The sequence below is a fragment of the Lithobates pipiens genome, unplaced genomic scaffold, assembly GCF_037356315.1.
Source record: "Lithobates pipiens isolate NorthernLeopardFrog02 unplaced genomic scaffold, aLitPip1_a1.2 Scaffold_1, whole genome shotgun sequence".
Classification (NCBI taxonomy): domain Eukaryota; kingdom Metazoa; phylum Chordata; class Amphibia; order Anura; family Ranidae; genus Lithobates; species Lithobates pipiens.
This window is the reverse complement of record NW_027507685.1, coordinates 114,705,628-114,728,373: the sequence shown is the minus strand read 5'-3', so window position 1 is coordinate 114,728,373 and position 22,746 is coordinate 114,705,628. Positions and strand designations below refer to the sequence as shown.

The following is a 22,746-nucleotide window of genomic DNA, read 5'->3' as shown; positions in this document are numbered from 1 at the left end:
AACGCACTCAGGCCTATGTACCGTAGCACCCTATACCAAGTTACCAGTCCTTATAAGAACTTTTGTGGACCAAGCAGGTTGTGTGTTAGTGATTAGCAGACTGTACGTCAGTCCCTATACCAATGAAGGACTGCTGCAGTATAGGGCAGCGGTCAGCAGTAGTGCACGGCAACCCTATGTATTGTGGACCGATAGCGGTCCTTACAGAACAGCAGACTGTACTGCACTCAGGCCTATGTACCGTAGCACCCTATACCAAGTTACCAGTCCTTATAAAAACTTTTGTGGACCAAGCAGGTTGTGTGTTAGTGTTTAGCAGACTGTGCGTCAGTCCCTATACCGCTGAAGGACTGCTGCAGTATAGGGCAGCGGTCAGCAGTAGTGCACGGCAACCCTATGTATTGTGGACCGATAGCGGTCCTTACAGAACAGCAGACTGTAACGCACTCAGGCCTATGTACCGTAGCACCCTATACCAAGTTACCAGTCCTTATAAGAACTTTTGTGGACCAAGCAGGTTGTGTGTTAGTGATTAGCAGACTGTACGTCAGTCCCTATACCAATGAAGGACTGCTGCAGTATAGGGCAGCGGTCAGCAGTAGTGCACGGCAACCCTATGTATTGTGGACCGATAGCGGTCCTTACAGAACAGCAGACTGTACTGCACTCAGGCCTATGTACCGTAGCACCCTATACCAAGTTACCAGTCCTTATAAGAACTTTTGTGGACCAAGCAGGTTGTGTATTAGTGTTTAGCAGACTGTGCGTCAGTCCCTATACCGCTGAAGGACTGCTGCAGTATAGGGCAGCGGTCAGCAGTAGTGCACGGCAACCCTATGTATTGTGGACCGATAGCAGTCCTTACAGAACAGCAGACTGTACTGCACTCAGGCCTATGTACCGTAGCACCCTATACCAAGTTACCAGTCCTTATAAAAACTTTTGTGGACCAAGCAGGTTGTGTGTTAGTGTTTAGCAGACTGTGCGTCAGTCCCTATACCGCTGAAGGACTGCTGCAGTATAGGGCAGCGGTCAGCAGTAGTGCACGTCAACCCTATGTATTGTGGACCGATAGCGGTCCTTACAGAACAGCAGACTGTAACGCACTCAGGCCTATGTACCGTAGCACCCTATACCAAGTTACCAGTCCTTATAAGAACTTTTGTGGACCAAGCAGGTTGTGTATTAGTGTTTAGCAGACTGTGCGTCAGTCCCTATACCGCTGAAGGACTGCTGCAGTATAGGGCAGCGGTCAGCAGTAGTGCACGGCAACCCTATGTATTGTGGACCGATAGCGGTCCTTACAGAACAGCAGACTGTACCGCACCCAAGCCTATGTACCGTAGCACCCTAGACAGACCAAGTTACCAGTCCTGATAAAGAGCTTTGTGGAACAAGTGAGTTGTGAATGATTAGCAGACTGCAGCAGAAGGGCAGCAGTCAAGTATAATATTCTTTCTATATTTGGAAGAAAGAATATTATACGTGTACAAGCCTATTACCGTACCACTGATACCAGTCCTGAAAAGAACCTTTGTGGAACTAATAGTAACAGCAAGTCTTTAAAATTATCCTCACTGCCTGACACACTGCTTCCTGCCTGTCCCTATACAAATTGGCAAAAAAGAGTAGGCTGGAACGATTAGCTGGAATAGCTCTTTTGTGGACCTGATAGTAACAGCTAATGATGATGATGATGATGATGATGAAGAAAGACTAATCTGGCTGAGCTGTCCCTAAAATAGCAGCATACAGCGCTCTGTCCCTTTATCTAAACTGACAAAAGAAACTCAGGCTGCTGACCTAACACCTATACCAGTCCTGAAAAGAACTTTTGTGTACCAAATAGCTAGCGTTTTCTCTGTCCCTACTCCACACAGGATCCTTTCCCTACAGTGACAGAAGAAAGAATGTAAAATGGCCACCGGATCGGGTGTATTTATAGGTTAGGGGGAATGTCCAAGTGTCCATGAGCTGTCATGTCTCAATTGGTTGTCCTGTAACACATGATAAACGTGTCACGAAAGGTTAAAGTTCTTGTATACATTAAACACGTAAGTCCGCCGGGGCGAACGACGGAAAAAGGCGTTCGAACCCGCGGACGGCGAAAGTCGGAAATTCGCCGCGAAACGACCGCCGGGCGAAACGTTCGTCCATCACTAAAGGGGACATGTCTTCCTCTACAAAGTACATGGAAGGGGACATGTCTTCCTCTACAAAGTACATGGAAGGGGACATGTCTTCCTCTACAAAGTACATGGAAGGGGACATGTCTTCCTCTACAGAGTACATGGAAAGGGACATGTCTTCCTCTACAGAGTACACGTGAACATAGAAGGGGACATGTCTTCCTCTGCAGAGTACATGTGGACATGGAAGGGGACATGTCTTTCTCTGCAGAGTACATGTGGACATGGAAGGGGACATGTCTTCCTCTGCAGAGTACATGTGAACATGGAAGGGGACACACACTATATTACCAAAAGTATTGGGACACCTGCCTTTACATGAACTTTAATGACATCCCAATCTTAGTCCATAGGGTTCAATATTGAGTTGGCCCTTTGCAGCTATAACAGCTTCAACTCTTCTGGGAAGGCCGTCCACAAGGTTTAGGAGTGTGTCTATGGGAATGTTTGGCCATTCTTCCAGAAGAGCATTTGTGAGGTCAGGAACTGATGTTGGATGAGAAGGCCTGGCTTACAGTCTCCAACTACTACTCTCTAATTCATCCCAAACGTGTTCTATTGAGTTAGGATCAGCACTCTGTGCAGGCCAGTCAAGTTCATCCACCCCGAACTCGCTCATCCATGTCTTTATTGAACTTGCTTTGTGCACTGGTGGGCAGTCATGTTGGAACAGGAAGGGGCCGTCACCAAACTGTTCCTACAAAGTTGGGAGCATGAAATTATCCGAAATGTCTTGATATGCTGACTAGGGCTGAAACAACTAATCGATTAATCGACAACTAATCGATTATGAGATTAATCGATTACTATTTTCATAATCGAATAATCGGCCACTAACATAATGGGGTTAACAAAAAACTAAAATTAGCCCTTTATAGTACAAAAAGAGCAAATCGCTACTGTAAATATTACTTTCACTGTCCCATAGTAAAAAATTAACCCTGGCCTACACAGAATCCTGACCTCAACCTGATAGAACACCTTTAGGATTAATTAGAGCGGAGACTGCGAGCCAGGCCTTCTCGTCCAACATCAGTGCCTGACCTCACAAAAGTGCTTCTGGAAGAATGGTCAAACATTCCCATAGACACCCTCCTAAACCTTGTGGACGGCCTTCCCAGAAGAGGTGAAGCTGTTATAGCTGCAAAGGGCCAACTCAATATTGAACCCTACGGACTAAGACTGGGGGGGGGGGGGGTAATTTTTGTGACAACTGTTTGGCACTCTCTTTAACACAGAGAGTATTGTCACCTTATAACAGGAAGTGACTGAGCATAGACTTTCATGGCGGGATCCCCGGGCGATTATTTAAATAAAAGTTTTAGCTTTATATAAAGACTTTGGAAGTGACACGAGATCGTAGCGATTGTTTGTATCTCTTGCGACCAATACGATTGGACCTCCACGCGTTCTCACCCCCTAGTTACACTCTATAAACATTTTATATTTGTCTTACTGCCGACGCCAGAATCTGCTTCCGGCCTTCAAATGACGACACCCTTCCTGGAACAACGAGGTTTCCGTGTGTGCTGGAAAACGTGTTTCGCTGAGCACACGCCATTTCCAGGTGAAACCTTCACAGATCCGCCACGCTTGCCTCGTGTTTGCTTTACACTTCTTTCTCAAAGACAAAAAAAAAAAATGATTCGTCTCATAAACATGAACATTTTATTTGTAATCGCGTCAGACTCCCCGTGTTATAAAAGTATACAAACAAACAAAAATGGTACATAATAAAATGTAATAAACTAACAATAAATTAAAAAATAATAAATATTATAAAATAAAATCTCCAAATATAATACAATAAAATATAACATCTAATAAATTAAATCGAATAAATAGAGTAAATATAATAAATGTTTATATACAATAAACATAAAATATAATAAATTGAGAAATAATCAAACAACAGGTCGATACTTCTCCCTCAGCGCTCATAGGAAAAAAATATTATTTAAAATAACATAAGCAGCTACTATAATAAAACGCTGAACCAAAAATATGTTAGAGAGCATATGTTGCTCTAACATACTTCTGGTTCAATATAAAATATAACATCTAATAAATGTAATATAATTATATACAATAAACATAAAATAATCGAAACATTTTTTTCAAAAGTTAAGACGGACTGTTATTGTGTTTCGGTGCTTTCTGTAAACCACTTGCTGAAAAAAGGGAAAATATATTGCGCTAACCCCAAAAGTAAAAATTAGTGCATAAACCAGCAGCTACATACGAACATAACCAAATTCATATAAAACTCCAAAAATATAATGTAGCGCTAAAAACAGGCTGTGAAAAGCACATGTGACAAATAGTGAGAAAGAAAAGAAAATATATGAATAAAAGTCCAAATATTCAGTAAGTACAAAAAGTCTTTAGAGTCCTCGCAGGACAAGAATTGTGATAAATCGCGTAAAATAAACGCTAAAAGGTTATCCTAAAGACATCTTGAAGCAGTGGATTCTTGGTGAAAATAAACCACTTGCTGACCCGGCCTTTTCTGGCCTTTTTTTTTTTTTTGTTTACAATCCGTACTTTTTAATAGAAAATGACTTAGAACCCCCAAACTTTATAGATTTAAAAAAAAATTTTGTAGCAGAGACCCTAGAGAATAAAATGGCAATCATTGCAATTTTTTATGTTGCGTGGTATTGGCGCAGTGGTTTTTCAAATGCAAAAAATTATAAAAAACTTTAATGGATTTTAATGCCAAAAAACATATCACATAACCCATTTTTTTGGTAAAATATAAAAGATGATGATTTGCCGAGTAAATAGATACCAAACATGTCACTCTTTAAAATTGCGCATGCTCATGGAATGGCACCAAATGAAGATACTTAAAAATCTCCATAGGCGACGCTTTAAACATTTTTACAGGTTACCAGTTACAGAGGAGGACTAGCGCTAGAATTATCGACTCCCCTAAAAACGTTTGCGGCGACATCTCACATGTGTGGTGGGCATGCCGTTTACATGTGCGTGCGCGACTTTACGTATGCGTTCGTTCCTGCGTGCGAGCATGGAGAGGTGGGGGCCCTTTACATTTAAAATATATATATATATACACACACACACACTCTAAATTATACGATACAATCCTTGTATTAGAAAAAAAAGTGATCTTTTGCTTAATTAAAAAATAAATAAATAATTGTCTCGCTCCCTGGATCGGAGACGAAGTCTTGGCATCACTCTGGTCCTCCAAAGTCATAGAGGCGGGGAGAGCCGATCTGGTCTTTGGTAACCTCTATGGCCAGCCGTGCCGACCATCAGATCCTTTCTCGGGCGTGCCTGTAAAAACAGTAAGCCCAAGAAACACCGGTAGGTATCGGATTACTGGGCACCCCTACCGTGCGCTGTGGTTCCTCTCACCAGTCTCTGTGTTGTGGGTCACTGGAAGGAACCATTATGCACATCAGGGGGTATACAGGTGTCTGACGCTTTGGGAAGTGTCGGATGTGGAAGACTCCTGAGCGGAGGGATTTCAGTTATTTGATGGTCACTCTAATAAATAAATGAAGGTTGGAAGTGTTTTCTACCATTGATTGAAAATTGAATATTTTCTGATTTCAGGTACAGCCAGCGTAGCGAGAGCATGGAGCTCCACCTTCGATGATATAATCGGCAAGGGAATCAGCACCTTCTTCCAGGAGCGAGTCGCCTTCCAAGTCCCGCATGTCCTGGCCAAATACCCGGACTTCTTCGCTCTGATACTGGTCATCCTCCTAACCAGTGAGTTGTCCTCATCCTATTTTTTGAACATGCTGTGCCCATTATGAGTGGTTCCCACCATCCCTGTGCTGAGTTCCCGGGTCTGTACACATGCTGTGCCCATTATGAGGGGTTCCCACCATCCCTGTGCTGAGCTCCTGGGTCTGTACACCTGCTGAGCCCATTATGAGGGGTTCCCACCATCCCTGTGCTGAGTTCCTGGGCTCCCCATATAACTGTTGGGTAGACTGGCCTTTAGTACCCCTATCTAGGATCCTCACATTGGCCATATAAACAATGTTTTGGTGTTTCCCATGGTTAGGGTTCTTGGCACGGCTTCCTCCTGTTTTGTCGTTGGTTTCATTGCTGACATTTCATATCATGAGCGGATAATTGACAAGAGGGACCCGGCTTGTTCTTCAGGGAGAAATAATGAGAAATAATGGCCTCATTAAGCTAACAAACGTTGGTTTCTGGTGAGCGGAGCATGTGAGGAATACCAAAACTGCGCTGTCAGGAATATGACGGCCGAATGTTCTGGGATATGAATACCCTTTTGATGGTATCTGAAGGGGGGAGATACCAACCCCCTTTCCCCTCCTTCCTTCCTAAAGATCTGATGTAATGGAGAGAGGGCCCCAGTGCCCACATCTAGTACAGGTAGGCCCCTAAGCCCCAGTGGGCTCCTCTGCAGCTCCACAGTCTGAACATATTATTCCCACCCATAGAGTGCCAGCTCTGTACCTCAAAGCTCCATTGGGGCCCAGTGCAGGTACCCGGTCTGGATGTGGCAATGATGGCTGGACCTGGTGTGAAACGCACATTTCTGGTGAGGAGCTTCATATTATCTCTAGTGTTTTTGCAAGGAGCTTGGTTGTCCCCTAGTGGCTACAAAAATCCAACTTAGGGGGGCGCACCCGCCTAGTCCAGTACCCCATAATATTTATTAGAAGATAATCATTAGAAAATATACTCATAAAATAAAGGATTAAAATCGCTCATCGAGCTACTCAACCGTAGCCATGTAGGCTTTGGTGCAACCAACTCCAAAATACAGGAGGACCTCTCTAGGGTCCTTATAGGTTGCCACGTTTCTTCCTCAGAGCCAAGTTATACAAGTTCCTTCAGGTTTTATTTCCTTTCCAGTTTTGTGTTGGTTCAGTTGTATTCACCTTTTGTGTTCTTTATCTTTTGCGGATTGGTCCCTCCCGCTTCTGACCACTGTTAGGTCTTGGCCCATCCCAGGGGTGGTGCTCGGGGTCTTCATGTCATGTATGGTAGAGCAATATTTTAGCTGAAGGAACTTGTATGATTTGGCTCTGAGGAAGAAGGCATTGCCTTCAAAAGACGTCAGTTGGTATGGACCCCAGAGAGGTCTCCCTATACTTTGCAGTTCATTGGACTTAGGGTTACAAGGCTACAGCTGAGTAGCTCGATGAGCGATTTTAATCCTTATGTTTGTAGCTATATTTTATGATTATTTCTTAATAAATATCAAGGCATATTGCACGAGGCTGGTGCGCCCCTCTTTGTTCGTTTTTTTGTAGTGCTTCAGGACATCCCCAGTCTGAGAGGGCAAGCGGGGCTTGAGGCTTTATGCCTCTGTCCTGAACTTATTTTCAACACCTTTCACTGTGATATCATACCTGGCCACCAGGATGTCTGACCAGTCCCTCTAGCCAGGCTGGTAAAATGGTAACAGCCAGTGGTGGTAGACCCTGTAAGGTTGGCAGTGCATAACTGGGTACAATCTGTGGGCCATAGCAACAACATGACATGCCTTTGTGTCCTCCTTCCTCTGCGCCCTCCTGCCTCTTGGGTTTTTAGGATCAGTGATCTCCTCCTCCCCCATCCAAAGTGGAGTCTCGTTACTATTTTTAGCCGGTATATAATTAGCTGATAGTTACTTTTTTCTTTCCCCCTCAAAGTCTGAATGTTCAGTGTTTTTACCGAATGAACCTTCCAAGTAATTATCGGAGGCTTCCATTGCTCGGCTGCCTCTTGCGCAGCGCGGCCTCCATTATCGGAGCACCTTGGGAAGGCCGCCAGCTGTTATCACTTCGCTGTGAGCGGAGAGTGATTAGGAGAAAGGAGCAGGTGGGATTAAATAAGAATCGCATATCCCGCAATTAAAACAAGATCAATGGGCTCCATTCTCACCGCAGAGCTGACACTCTATATGAGATGACTCTTCTGTGGAAGAGCCAATCAGGTGTGAAAGGATTCAATGTCTTCTAGAGAATATAGAGTCATCAGTCTGCCGTCACTCACCCGGCCACTCGACCCAAAACCGCGACACCCAAATGTCGTTCTAAAATGAAGACGAGGAAAAAAAAATATGGTGATCAAATAAAAATATAAAATCGGCAGATAAATCAAGGTGGGGGGGAGGGTAATAAAGGGATGAAGAGCGACACATTTTAGCTAAATTGTATGCGGTTTAACTGACATCTTATGCTGATCACATGACGCCACTTTGTACTGCGTGTAAAAGAGAGTGTAAATACAATGTAACAATTATATGAAAGGAGAATTGTAAATACAATGTAACATTTATATGAATGGAGGAGTGTAAATACAATGTAACAACTATATAAATTAAGTTTAAATAAATTCTAACAATTATATGAAAGAAAGTGTAAATACAAAGTAAAAATGTATATGAAAGGAGGAGTGTAAATACAATGTAACAATAATATAAATGAAGGATTCCAAGTAAAAAGTAATAATATGAAAGGAGGAGTGTAAATACAATGTAACAATTATATGAAGAGGAGTGTAAATACAATGTAATGATGATATTGTATTAATTCCATCTGCAAATACTGTTTTCAGTTTTTTTCAGTCTTTCTAAATCTGCTGCTTCCATTAACCCCCCCCCCCCCCCCCCCCACGACCAGGCCATTTTTTGCAATGCGGCCCTGCGTTCCTTTAACTGACAATTGCGCGGTCATGCGACACTGTACACAAATAACATTTTATGTAATTTTCTTCCAACAAATAGAGATTTTTTTTTTTTTGGTGGTATTTGATCACCTCTGCGGTTTTTCTTTTTTGCGCTATAAACAAAAAAAAAGCCTCAATTTAGAAAAACATTTTTTTTACTTTCTGCTATAAAACATCTAATTATAAAATTGAAAAAAATCTAATTTATTCATCAATTTAGACCAATATGTATTTTTCTACATGTCTTTGGTAAAAAAAAAAATCCCAATAAGTTTATAGTGATTGGTTTGCACAAGTGTTATGTATAGCGTCTACAAACTGTGGGATAGATTTATTTATTTTTATTTGTTATTATTATTATACAGGATTTATATAGTGCCAACAGTTTACGCAGCACTTTACAATGTAAAAGCAGACAAAATAGTTACAATACAATACAAGAGGATTAAGAGGGCCCTGATCAGAAGAGCTTACAATCTAATATATATTTTTTCTTTATGAGTAATGACGGCGACCTGTAGCAGGACTGCGATATTGCGGTGATAAAGTGACACTAAACTGACACTTTGTGGGAACCGGTGGCACCGATACAGCGATCACTGCTAAAAATATGCACTGTCACTGTACTAATGACACTGGCTGGGAAGGGGGTTAACATCAGGGGCGATTGGAGGGTTAACTGTGTGCCTAGCCAGTGTTTCAGTGCTGTTCATAGATAGTTTAAATCAATTTCTCTGATTCGATCTCAAGGAAGGAAAACGCAATTGCTCGTTATTTTTATTTTATTTTTTGCTGCACTTTGCATATGATCGGCCCTGATTTATTCAGCCCATTTGTTTTCATTAGAGTAGAGCTGAGCAAATTTCAGGAGTCTGTCACCAATTACACCGAACAGACCGCGCTGACTCCGCTGCGGCATAATTCCTTGTCAGTGGAAGCGCAATGATCCCACCCCCCACTCCTTCACAAATATTCATTACAACGGAGGGAATAAACACGGGTCCTGGAAAGGATCTCTCGGGGAGGGGGGTTGGGGGGTTTCAATGACAATGAAAGTCCTTTCCAAAAAAAAAAAATAGAAAGGCCCAGTCATGTCCACAGGGCCCTGCATCAATAACACATCATAGGGCCACAGCGCTCCCGGGGGCCACACGTGTCATGTAACTTACAAGAACGCTGTTTTGTCATAATAAAAGGATTCACAGCATGGGGAAGGTATTTATTTAAATAGTTTTATTTTTTTATTTTTTCAACAAATCAAGTTTATTGGTAAAGAGCAAAAGGAATACATATAAAAATCATATTTTTTGTTTTTTTTATACATAATTTATATCATGCACCTTTTTTTTCTTTCTTTTTTTTTTTTTTTAATACAATGCTAAAAAAAAAAGAAAAAGGCAATGATTCGAGCAAAAATGAAAAAAAAAATGGTAAAAAAAAATGGAAATATATGGTAATAAAATATCATACTAAAATAATAATACATAATGATAATAAAGATAATGGGGTTAATTACGGCTTATATAGGAACTACTTAAAGGAATTGTCAAAAACGACCTCCTGTTTATTTTTGACCTTTTTTTTATTTTTTATTTTTTTAGGTGAATGAATAGGGGTACAATGTACCCCATACTCATTGATACTCATATAGGGGTTTAATAAGGGTTTACATAGGAAAATAATGTTATTAAAAAAATAAATGAACTTGTAAGGCTGCAGGTCAAAGGACAACACTCTGATCTGCATGTAACCAGTATAAATAAAATGTAATTTTATCACTGAATGAGTGCAAATACGATGTAACAATAATGAATGGATGAGTGTAAATAATTTACAATGTACAATAATATGAATAAACAAGTGAAAATACAATGTGGCAATAAAAACAAACAAACAAATACAATGCAATGTAGCAGACAATATGGATGAATTAGAATAAATACAATGTAACTATAATATCAGTGAATGAGTGTAAATTTACAATGTACAATAATATGAATAAACAAGTAAAAATACGATGCGGCAATAAAAACAAACAAATACACTATAACAATAATATATTTTACAATTGTAAATACAATGTAACAAACAATATGAATGAATTAGCATAAATATAATGTAACTATATCAGTGAATGAGTGTAAATATGATGCAGCAATATGAATGATCGCAAATAGGAGAATGTTGTTACAATGTATTTATCAGAGATATTTGTAAACACTGTTTTCAATGATATAATAACAATGAGTGTAAATACGATGTAATGATGATGTTGTTACATTGTATTTATCAGTGATATCTGAAAATACTGTTTCCAGGCATTATTTTTGTTAGAGCATCCTCTGCAGCCATTTGAAGGGCACATCATGTGAAAATATAAGCTGCGTCTTAGCGGCCTAATGAAAAACAAGGGAGAGCATATAGCTCAACAATAAGGAAAAAACTCTGGGAGAAGATTTCCTCAAATTAGTGGGAAAAATGGGGACTATTGCGGTATCGGATAATATTCAATAACAAGAAATTTTAAAATTAATAGGGTTTTATTTTAAATAGTTACACAAAACGGAAAAAGAAACAATTGCAAACAATAATAAAACAAACACAATAATAATCAATCCATGAAATGGACAATGTTGTACAAACGGTGATTGAAAACCCCAAGCAGGAGTTTTTTTTTTACAAGGATGTAGAGTAGACGTGTGGCTCGACCGGTTTTGTGGCAAAAAAAGCCGCTTCCTCAGGAGACGTCACCTACGATGTCTGACATATACAAAAAAATAGTATTTGAATAATTACAGAAAAAGAATTAACAATTTTAAATGAAGGTTCATAGCTATTAGACAGTAAATGCAATAAGACCAGAGGTAATATCCATAAGAAAGTCATGACTCACCCAAATACTTTTTACCCCTCAACAATGAGACGACAAACTGCGAGACACCCTAAAGTAGGGTGTCCCCCCTGGGAGCAGGCACGGGGGGTAGTACGTAGGAGGGCTCACTTTGCACTATAGATAAGAAAAAATTGTAATAAAAATAAGATATCCCATTATTATTATTATTACCAAAGGAGTTGTAACCCATGGACATTAGCGGCCTAATGGTGGTGGTGGTGTAGAAGGACCAAGGCGTACGGGATATGTCCAATACACTTTTAATGATTTTTTTTTTTTTAAACCAAGAAAAAACTCAAATGTGAGATAAATGCTGTATTATATACATCAGAGCTGGTGCTGGAGTCTTCGTGTGGGAGAGGTCTTCCACAGACTTCTTATTTTAGTTGCTGTAGATCAAATTTCTAGTATACTCTTCTCTCTGTGTTGTCTTCTTCTCTGTATATAGACCCAGCGCTCTCCCTGCCCCCATTCATGTATTCCGTATATAAGTGTCTCTTCTATTTGTGTGATTGCCGGCATCAGACTTTTAATGTTTTCTCTTCACAGTTCTCCTTGCCGTCGGTGTCAGCGAGTCGGCCCTGGTAAATAAAATCTTCACTGCCATCAATCTGCTGGTCTTGGCCTTTGTCATCCTGTCGGGTTTTTTAAAAGGCGACATCAAGAACTGGAAACTCACTCAAGTCGATTATGACAACTTAACCAAAATATATAACGGCAGGTAAAAAAACAAAAAACAATGCATCAGCGGCTACTTCTTCAATCTTTTACTTATCTTCTACACTAAAAGTATGAGGCCACCTGACCATCACGCCAACCTATGTGGGCACACCTCTAAATGATGGAGCTCAGGGGGTCTCCAGTGAAGAGTCCTGGTAACCCTTCATCATACAAAGACATTGTAGGCAATTGTGCTCTTCCAACCTTGTGGTAACAGTTTGGTGAAGACCCTTTTCTGGTCCAGCATGCCTGTGCCCCACCTCGTGTACCAAACCAACTCCATAAAGACATGGTGTTTGGTGTGGAGGAACTCCAGTTTCTTGCACAGAGCTCTGACCTCAACCCTACTTTGGACGACCTTTTGGTATAAGGTCTTCTCATCCATCATCAGTACCTGCCCTTAACTATTCAGAACACCTTTTGGAATGAGGTCATCTCATCCCCCCTAATGGCCATAGGGGGGACCAGCCCCATAGTAATGGCCATAGGAGGGACCAACCCCATAGTAATGGCCATAGGGGGAGCAACTCTATATCGATAATCATGATTTTGGAATGTGATGGTCAGGTGTCCACAAACATTTGGCCATAGAGTTGGATCTATGGAACTACAATTAGAAAAAATCTTTTTTGTACCCTTTTTTGTCTCCTTTTTTCTTTCAGCTCTCCTTTTGGTATGGGTGGATTTGCTCCTTTTGGATTTGGCGGTGTGGTATCGGGGGCAGCCATCTGTTTTTATGCCTTTGTAGGATTCGACTGTATTGCAACTACAGGTAATATTAATATTTGGGATTATCTGCACCCTTCCATCCCCCTCTTCACTCATTGATTTCCTTGTAGGATAACCATTCCTAATTTCAAAACGACCTGGAATATCGGCGCGCTCTTCTTCTCTGTATGTTATGCATGGTGATGTAATTGTGCTTTGTGTTGATAAATGTGACTTCACCGATTGGCTGTTGGAGGTGTGACTATAAAATGTATATTCTAGAACAGGAAGTTACATTGTGTTCTAACAACGACCATTGCACAACATCCCACCAGATATTTCACTTCACATGTACATTGAATTCCTGATGTTGGTCAATCTTTTGAAGAATTTAAATGGAAAGTAAGTTAAAGTAAAGTAAAAGTAAGTAGTAAGTAGTTGGTTAATTAACCACTTCCAGTCTGGGCCTTTTCTGGCATTTTTTGTTTACATGTAACAATCCAGTATTTTTGGCTAGAAAATGTATTAGAACCCCCAAACATTATATATCATTTTTTTTTTTAAAGCAGAAAAACATTGGTGGGTTTGCAAATTTTTATGTCACATGGTATATGCGCAGCAGTATTTCAAATGCAATTTTTTGGGGGGGAAAATAATTTTATTTTATTTTTTTAATTTTTAGTTAAAAAAAAAAAAAATATATATATATATATATATATATATATATATATATATATAATGCATAACCCAATTTTTTTGTAAAATATAAAAGATGATGTTACGCCGAGTAAATAGACCACAAACATGCCACACTTTAAAAAATGTGCACGCCTGTGCAACGGCGACAAACAACGTAAGTCTTACTATCAATGGGCGATGTTTAGATATCTCTACAGGTCACCACTTTTGAGAGGAGGCCTGGTGCTAGAATGACTTGCCCAAGATCCGACATTCACAGTAATACCTCACATGTGTGGGACGATCGCTGTTTGCGTGCATGTGGCACCAAAGCGTGTTCGCTTTTGCACAGGAGGACATGGGCGCTTTCATTTTATTTATTTTAATAATTAATTAATTATATTTTCATTTTTGTTTATTATTTTTTTTTTTTACACTGTTGTTTTATTTTTATAAATTTTGTTATCACTTTTATTGCTCTTACAAGGAATGTAAAAATCCCTGTGACAGTAATAGGCAGTGGCAGGTACTCTTTTTATTGACAAATCTGGGACCAATAAGATTACCAATTTCTCCTCTGCACTTAAAAGCATTCAAAACCCCCCAAGATCCGTGTTTCTGAAAGCTTTCGATTTTCAAAAAAAATGGCGCCTATGGATTCCAAGTAAACCGGAAGTGTGTGTGTGTATATGTATATATATATATATATATATATATATATATATATATATATGGGCTGTGACCTCTGTTTTGGATTTGGCTTCTTTTGTAAATGGGTCTGAAAATATTCATATTTTTATATAATATATATATATATATTTTTTTTATGCAGGTGAAGAAGCAAAAAACCCCCAGCGTTCCATCCCTATCGGGATCATCGTTTCCCTCTTGGTGTGCTTCGTCGCGTACTTCGGTGTGTCCGCGGCTCTGACCTTGATGATGCCATACTTTCTGCTGAACAAAAGCAGCCCCCTTCCCGAAGCCTTCAGGCATGTGGGCTGGGAACCCGCCCGTTACGTGGTCTCTGTTGGATCCCTATGTGCCCTTTCAACAAGGTAACAAAATGTAGCAACAATTTTTATATCATGTTAAACTGCCACTTTTTATATTTAGGCCCCCCCCCCACCCTCACTAGTAATTTTTGTGTCTAACCAGGAATGCAAATGTGATTCACAATTTTACAATTAACTCTAATGACTGAATGTGAATGGACTGTTACTCATTCATTAGAATCTTAAGTTGTTGGAATTGAATGAGTAGACAGTTTCTCCAGTTTTGCCATGCCAACATGGTGATCACATGGTTTTATTTATAAACAAAGGGTTTAGAGAAAGCATTCTGGTTTGTGCTTTTTTTTAGCTCAGATCCAGGAAATATGGAAGGAGCTTCCCCATCCCCTAAAAGCATTAGAACTCCCACGTTTTGCCTTTCCCATTGACTGCCAACTGCCAAAATTTCAGCAAGTGGACAATTCTGAAAACTGCAATTTGGTTTCTTGAGAATTATGGGGGGGGGGGGGGGGGTAGTGGACAAAAATGAGGCTGCTGATCTTGTTTTTCCATTGCTCTCCAGTTTGCTGGGCTCCATGTTTCCTATGCCGCGGGTCATATATGCCATGGCTGAAGACGGGCTGCTTTTCAGGTTCCTTGCTAAAGTCAACAAGAGGACCAAGACGCCACTGATAGCAACCATCGTGTCTGGAGTTATATCAGGTGGGAATACGTGGATTTACAAAAGCGTGGCCAAAATATGATGCTCACTCAGTATCAGGATAGTCTTTAAGCACCCAAGGATGAAAAAGGTTAAAGTGCATCGTTTCTCTCCCTTCTCCCACCATAAGCTGTAAGCTTCCCCAGCAGCCTAGGTTGCAGGTCCTGCTCTATTTGCTTCATGTTCCCCTGCTGCAGAGTTCGAAGAAATTAACTCTTCTTGCCCATCCTTCAGTCCCAGACCATAACCAGATGCCTTGTCTTGAGCTCAGTTCCAGACCGACCACACCTAGATGACCTGAGCTCAGCTCCAGACCGACCACAACCGGATAACCTGAGCTCAGGTCCCAGACCACAACCGGATGACCTGAGCTCCGGTCCCAGACCACAACCGGATGACCTGAGCTCCGGTCCCAGGCCACAACCGGATGACCTGAGCTCCGGTCCCAGGCCACAACCGGATGACCTGAGCTCCGGTCCCAGGCCACAACCGGATGACCTGAGCTCCGGTCCCAGGCCACAACCAGATGACCTGAGCTCCGGTCCCAGGCCACAACCGGATGACCTGAGCTCCGGTCCCAGGCCACAACCGGATGACCTGAGCTCCGGTCCCAGGCCACAACCGGATGACCTGAGCTCCGGTCCCAGGCCACAACCGGATGACCTGAGCTCCGGTCCCAGGCCACAACCGGATGACCTGAGCTCAAGTCCCAAACCGACCACAACCGGATGACCTGAGCTCCGGTCCCAGACCACAAACGAAGGTATATATATGTAGCAATGTCTGGAGTTCATCTAAAAACTGGAACTTTTTCCACAACAGACCCATATTTCCATGGGGTGTCTGGTCCAAACATTCTCACCTTTTTATATTACACAGTTTTTTTAGTTTATCATTTTGCAAAGTCTGTGAACATGGGGTGATGATGATGTTTGGAATATTTTGCAGCAGATGGGGAATCTGAAATAATTTCTGCTTCATTAAATTTTCTGCTAAGCGGAGATCAGTCCTAGCAGAGTAAAATCCTTAATATTTTTAAAAAGACGTCTCTGAATATGTTTGAAATGCCGGAGGACATCCATAAAACGACAGTCAGAATTGCACCACGGCTGAACGATGAAGCCAAAGAGCTACATTGATATCCTGCTGTGCAACACACAAAACTGCCAATTTTGGCGTACCGGGTCCGAAATCTGTCCGGGCTCATTGTCCCTGTCGTCCTCTACAGAGATTACTCCAATATGAGGTCTACAACACCTCCAAATTAATATGATAATTGTTGATTATTATTATTAATCATTTTATTATTGCTTTGATTATGATTGTTGTCTATTATTATTGTTACCAATATTATTAAATGTATTATTGTTATTGCAATTATTATAACAATTATTATTTTTATTATCAATATTATTCATCTTATTGTTGTTCTTGCTGTTATTATGATTATTTATTATTAACAACAGCAACTATAAATAATAATAACAATGGTAATAATATTATCATTAGTTGTTGTTAATATAAAATATAATAATAAAAACAACAATAATTAATATTAATAATAAATGACTAATAATGGCTATTATTAGTAGCAGTAGTTGTTATTGGTTGTTAGTATTATTTGTTGTTGTTATGCCATTATTGTTATCCTTGGTGGTTGTTGTTGTTCTTATAATTGAATTTTTTGCTCTGTTATTCTGACTGTTTTCGCATTTCCTCCCCCCACAGCTCTCATGGCGTTCCTGTTTGAGTTGGACGCTCTGATGGAGTTGATGTCCATCGGCACTTTGTTGGCGTATTCTCTGGTTGCGGCTTGTGTCGTCATCCTCAGGTAAGAAATCATCTATAATGGCTCTGAAGCTGAAGTTTAATCTGCTTATATTTTGCCTTTGCTTCAGTCCTGATGCAAGCAGTGGGAGGAGTTATGCAAATATGAAATTGCCTTGATGGGTGGGTGCCAGTCTGGAGGCGTGGGCATTGTTTTGCATGTAGTCCTCTCGTATGTAAAGCTGAGCCTCCATGGTTGGCTCTTGGGAGGAGTTATGCAAATATCACAAGGTCTTGCTGGGTGCCAGTCTGGAGGAGTGGGCGTTCCTAGGTAAGCTGTATTTGCATATTGAATGTCCTTGGGAGGAGTTATGCAAATATTGAAATTGCCTTGATGGGTGGGAATAAATATGGAGGAGTGGGCGGTACTAGGCAGCCTGTATTTTTATGTTGAATGCCCTTGGGAGGAGTTATGCAAATTATATAATTGCCTTGATAGGTAGGAGTAAATTAGGCGAGTGGGAGGTCCTAGGCATGGTGTATGTCAGGGACATGCAATTAGCGGACCTCCAGCTGTTTCAGAACTACAAGTCCCATCATGCCTCTGGGAGTCATGCTTGTGGCTGTCGGAGTCTTGCTATGCCTCATGGGAATTCTGCAACAGCTGGAGGTCCGCTAATTGCACATCCCCGGTGTATGTACATATTGAATGCCCTTGGGGGGGAGTTATGCAAATATAAAATTGCCTTGATGGGTGGCTGCTCGTCTGGAGGAGTGGGCGTTCCCAGGCAGCCTGTATTTGCATGGAGACCACCCACATGTGATGCTGATAAATGACTGGGTGGGGCCAGTCAGGCAGGAGAGGAAAAGACCTGTAGAGTGTGGGGGCGAGGCCTAGAGATACCGCGAGCACTGACCTGTAGAGTGGGGGCGAGGCCTAGAGCTGCCGTGGGCACTGACCTGTACAGTGGGGGCGAGGCCTAGAGCTGCTGTGGGCACTGACCTGTACAGTGGGGGCGAGTCTTAGAGCTGCCGTGGGCACTGACCTTTACAGTGGGGGCGAGGCCTAGAGCTGCCATGGGCACTGACCTGTACAGTGGGGGCGAGGCCTAGAGATGCCATGAGCACTGACCCTTAGAGGGGACCAGCTTTGAGTGGATAGCCGCGGGTATCGCTGGCCTTTGTTTAACTGTTGTCTTTCGGACCCCTCAGGTACCAACCCGAGCTGATGATCCTCCTACGCAAGGACACCGAGATGGTCAAGTTGAACGATGCCGACAATGGGGCGGCAGAAGTCGACCTCCAGATCACCCCATACTCCACTCAACCCGACACCTTCCTGGTGAAACATCTTCTGTTCCCAACCAGCAAAGAGCCCACCAAGACCTCCGGACACATCGTCTACGGATGTGTGACTGTCCTATGTGAGTGTCTTCTGTCCCAAAGATGCCAAACTCTGGGCAAAAAAAAAAAAATCTAGTCCTGAGATTTTCACTCAACAGTTCAGTAACATTTACAAGTCTTGTCCCCCGTCCCCCCTCCCCCAGCCTCTGATTGGACAGTGAAAGGAGAAGCAGGCGACTGATCAGCCCCCATCTCTCTGCTCTTTCCTATCAATGTCCCCCCTTGTTAGCAGCACAACTGACTGGTGTCTTTTCCCTTCCCGAAATCTGTGCTGGTGTCTGTAAGAGGTTGATACCCAGGTAGATTCCAGTACTGACGCTGCCTGCATTAAAAAAATACATAAAAAAATTACATTTAGTATACATTGTTATCCATTTTCTATATCTGCCCGGAGTTCAGCTTCCATCATTGCCTTTTGCATTGCACTTCCCCTAATTTTTACATTTTCTTGTACAGCGTTCCTGTTCGTTGCCCTGTGCGCTCTGCTGGCATTTAAAGTTGAAGATCTTCTCAACGGGTGTTCTGCCTGTATCGCGTCTTTAGTTATAATGTCTGTGGTCGCTGCCGCCATTACCGGGGTCATCTGGAGGCAGCCGGAATGCAAAACCAAACTGACCTTCAAGGTAGGTTCCGCCTCCTCTGCCCTCCACCCCCCCAACTTGCCTGCCATGGATCTTCATATTTTAATTTAATGTAGGTGAACAAACCCTGGACGGTGCCGATATTCAATGAAAGAACTGATACTAGTAACCTCCAGGGGCCGGGACAAGGTGTGGGCTGGGGGGGGGGCAGGGCCGGGACAAGGGGTGGGCAGGAGGGGTCATGGCCTGGACAAGGGGTGGGCAGGAGGGGTCAGGGCCGAGACAAGGGGTGGGCAGGAGTGGTCAGGGCCAGGACAAGGGGTGGGCAGGAGGGGTCAGGGCCGGGACAAGGGGTGGGCAGGGACGGGACAAGGGGTGGGTAGGAGGGAAAGCTAGGCCTCGCAATGATTTACTGCAGGGATGGGGCACCCTGACCCTAAAGAAAAGGGGGGGTCGCAGTCTGGCATCTTTGCCCTGGGCACAAGATAACCTTGTACCAGATGGGGGCGTCCTGACCCTAATGTAAGGGAGGGAGGATGGCGCAATTTGGCATCTTTGCCCTGGGTGACAGATGACCTTGTCTGGGTGCTGGGTGAGTGCGCTCTCTTGAACAGAACCACGGCACTGCACGCCACTCATATGTATGGCAGGTTGGGTTGGCTCCTCCACCTGCAGATGCGGAGATGAGGGAAAGTTCACAGCAATGATTTCCAACAAGTGTTTCTGTAGTGAGAAGCCACAAACTCCAGGGAATAAGGAGCTTCATCCTCTGATACTGGGGGAGCTTAGCAAAGTTAGATATTTTTTTGGATTGGGGAGGGCAGGGATCTGATCACTGTGATAATCTTGGCGCTGCACAGAGAGAGGCTTATTTCTCTCTAAAATGAGGTAAAGAGGGAGGGGCGTGGCCTGGACTGGCATGGTGTGAGGAGTGCTGATCGGGAGCTCCGCTTGCCTAAACTCCGTTCTACTATATCCTGGGGCTAATATTACTTTATACGCCAAACGATCTGATCGGTCGATACTCTGCATCAACAGGGAACATGTCACTGCCGAAAAGACAGCAGACACTGCACGGGTGCTGGAAGCAATTTCGGACTGCAAGAGCACCCTGACCTGCAAAATCGAGGTTAAGGTTGATGTGTCCTTGATCCGCCAGGACATGCAGAAACTCGGGGACCGCGTTACTGAGACGGAGGCCCGCATCAATCAGATGGAGGATGATATCCCGCCATTACAAACCACAACTGAGCGGCTGCAACATCAACTCAGCGCAGTACGATTTGGAAAACTGTCTCAGAAGCTGTAACCTACACTTTGTGGGACTGGCGGAGGGATCCGACCACCCCCCCCCCCCTCGTTCCTAGAGAACCTGCTTACCACCACATTCGGGAGGGCTGAATTCTCCACCTCATTGGTGGTGGAGAGGGCCCACAGGCTAGCCGGCCGGCCCCCTCCCCAGGGTGCACCTCCGCGGACATTCATTGCAAAATTGTTCAATTTCCGGGACCAGGATGCGGTCCTCCGCCTCACCAGGCTGAAAGGGAATATCCCCTTCAAGAATGGCGAAATCAGAGTCTTCCCTGACTTCTCCGCTGAGGTCCAGAAGAAAAGGGCACAGTTTACAGAAGCAAAATGGCAGTTGAGGATCCGCCATTACTCCTACGCCATGCTCTTTCCTGGCAGGTTTTGGGTCGCTGGAGAAGACAGAGCACACTTCTTTGACACACCAGAAGCGGTCTTTGCCTGGCTGGAGGAGAGAACGAAGCCGGCTCGGGAACCTGCCTAAAGTCACAGCCTGACGCCACAGCAGCATGTCTGGTTAAAGATGCAATGGACTCCTTATAGGAAGCGCACCTTCTTCACGAGCCCTAAAATTGCTCCCTGTTAAGGTACTGTGTTCTGCACCCCCTGATCACCGTTATCTCCCCTTGACACTATTGGCAATAAGTATGTAGACAACACCCCTGCATTTCCCTTTTCCCCTTCCCCTCCGAACATATTAACTACCCCCCTAGTCCACCTGCCATCCTATTACTGGACCTCCTTATGTTACAGGGGGATGGACTATACATGTTGCCCTCCATATACGCTTACAATGGCAAGCTACCACCCGTTGTGACGCCTGAGGCCGCGTACACGCGGGCGGACTGTTCGCCCAACCTTGTCCGCTGAACAGTGTTTGGGCGGACAGTCCGCTCGTGTGTGGGGCTTCAGCGGACAGTTGGACGAACAAGGTCTTACGGAAATTCCGAAAAACTGTCCGCTGAAACAAGGTTTCAGCGGACTGTTCGCTCGTGTGTAGGCTTGTTCGGCCAACTAAGTCTCGCGCATGCTCAGAAAGGATTTCCACGCCGAAAGCTATAATGCAGTGTATAGGACGTCGTATTTTTCGTCCCGTCGTACGTGCCGTTCACGTCATCGCGCACGGTTTCAGCAAACTGTTCGTCCGTCGTGTGTGGCCATGTCCGTCCATGCTAAGTTTGAGCGGACTGTTTGCCGAAACTGTTGGACGGACAAAGTTGGGCGAACAGTCCGCGCGTTTGTACGCGGCCTGAGACACAAACTCAAACATCCATATCCTTTTGTTTCCCCCACATGGTTTATTCTGGAGCTCTGAAACCAGGAGCCTCCCTCCTTGCGCCGCTGTTCGCTCTGCAGCGGATAATCACCCCCTAGGTGCGGGGGCCTTAACCGGCCCTACTTTTCTCAATCTACAAAGAAATGTTCACCTTTAGGCGCAAGTATTGTTTCCCTGGACTGTCCGGCTTTTGCAGTTAATCCCCGCAATATTTTTGTGGCACTGCGTGCCCGGACAGGACAGTGTGTTGATGCCTCAGTTAATTTGTATGTTCTGTTGGTTTGAAAACTTACACATATTTTATATTGAGAAGAACTTCAAAAGCTGGTATATACTCAGTTGCATAATTTTTGGGCAGTGCGCTGGGGCCCTGCGGGTGTATTCACCGCGGACACCCAGGAGGAGTGTAATATACTACTGCGTCCCGGGGGCCCTTGGCTCCCGGGAGCGTTGCTCCGTACCCCCTCCTTTTTGAGGTGAGTCACGGGGGCCGCGTGGTGGATCGGGGTGTCGGGGACAGTGACTAAGACCTAACCCTGGGATGCCTATACTGAAATGTATTACCTGGAATGTTCGTGGCATTAGGGCTAGGCTAAAGAGAAATGCAGTTCTGTCATATCTTAAGGCACAGAGAGCTGATCTTATGGTACTGGTGGAGACCCACCTTACAGGTCAATTAATTTTGTCAATTAATAAACCGTGGGTGGGCTGGGTATATCAGGCCCCCCATGCTTCTAACTCCAGGGGAGTTGCAATATTGGTTGACAAAACCACTCAGTTCACCTTACTGACACTTAGATCTGACCCACTGGGGAGGTTCCTATTCCTGCATGCCAAAGTAAATGG

The 22,746-nt window shown here is 43.3% G+C and overlaps 1 protein-coding gene across 3 annotated transcripts in view; it reads left to right on the top strand.

The window, feature by feature from the left end:
* The window catches only part of SLC7A3 (solute carrier family 7 member 3), a 38,489-nt gene that overhangs the window by 4,089 nt on the left and 11,654 nt on the right, over window positions 1-22,746 (top strand). For all 3 annotated transcript variants that reach the window (XR_013271644.1, XM_077474357.1, XM_077474359.1), the window contains exons 2-9: window positions 5,775-5,933; window positions 12,301-12,472; window positions 13,134-13,243; window positions 14,690-14,912; window positions 15,430-15,569; window positions 17,296-17,398; window positions 18,547-18,758; window positions 19,195-19,361. Coding sequence is in view for 2 of the 3 variants with exons in the window: in XM_077474357.1 (XP_077330483.1) it covers window positions 5,775-5,933; window positions 12,301-12,472; window positions 13,134-13,243; window positions 14,690-14,912; window positions 15,430-15,569; window positions 17,296-17,398; window positions 18,547-18,758; window positions 19,195-19,361 (1,286 nt within the window). In the remaining variant the exon portion in view is untranslated. The remainder of the gene's footprint in view (window positions 1-5,774; window positions 5,934-12,300; window positions 12,473-13,133; window positions 13,244-14,689; window positions 14,913-15,429; window positions 15,570-17,295; window positions 17,399-18,546; window positions 18,759-19,194; window positions 19,362-22,746) is intronic.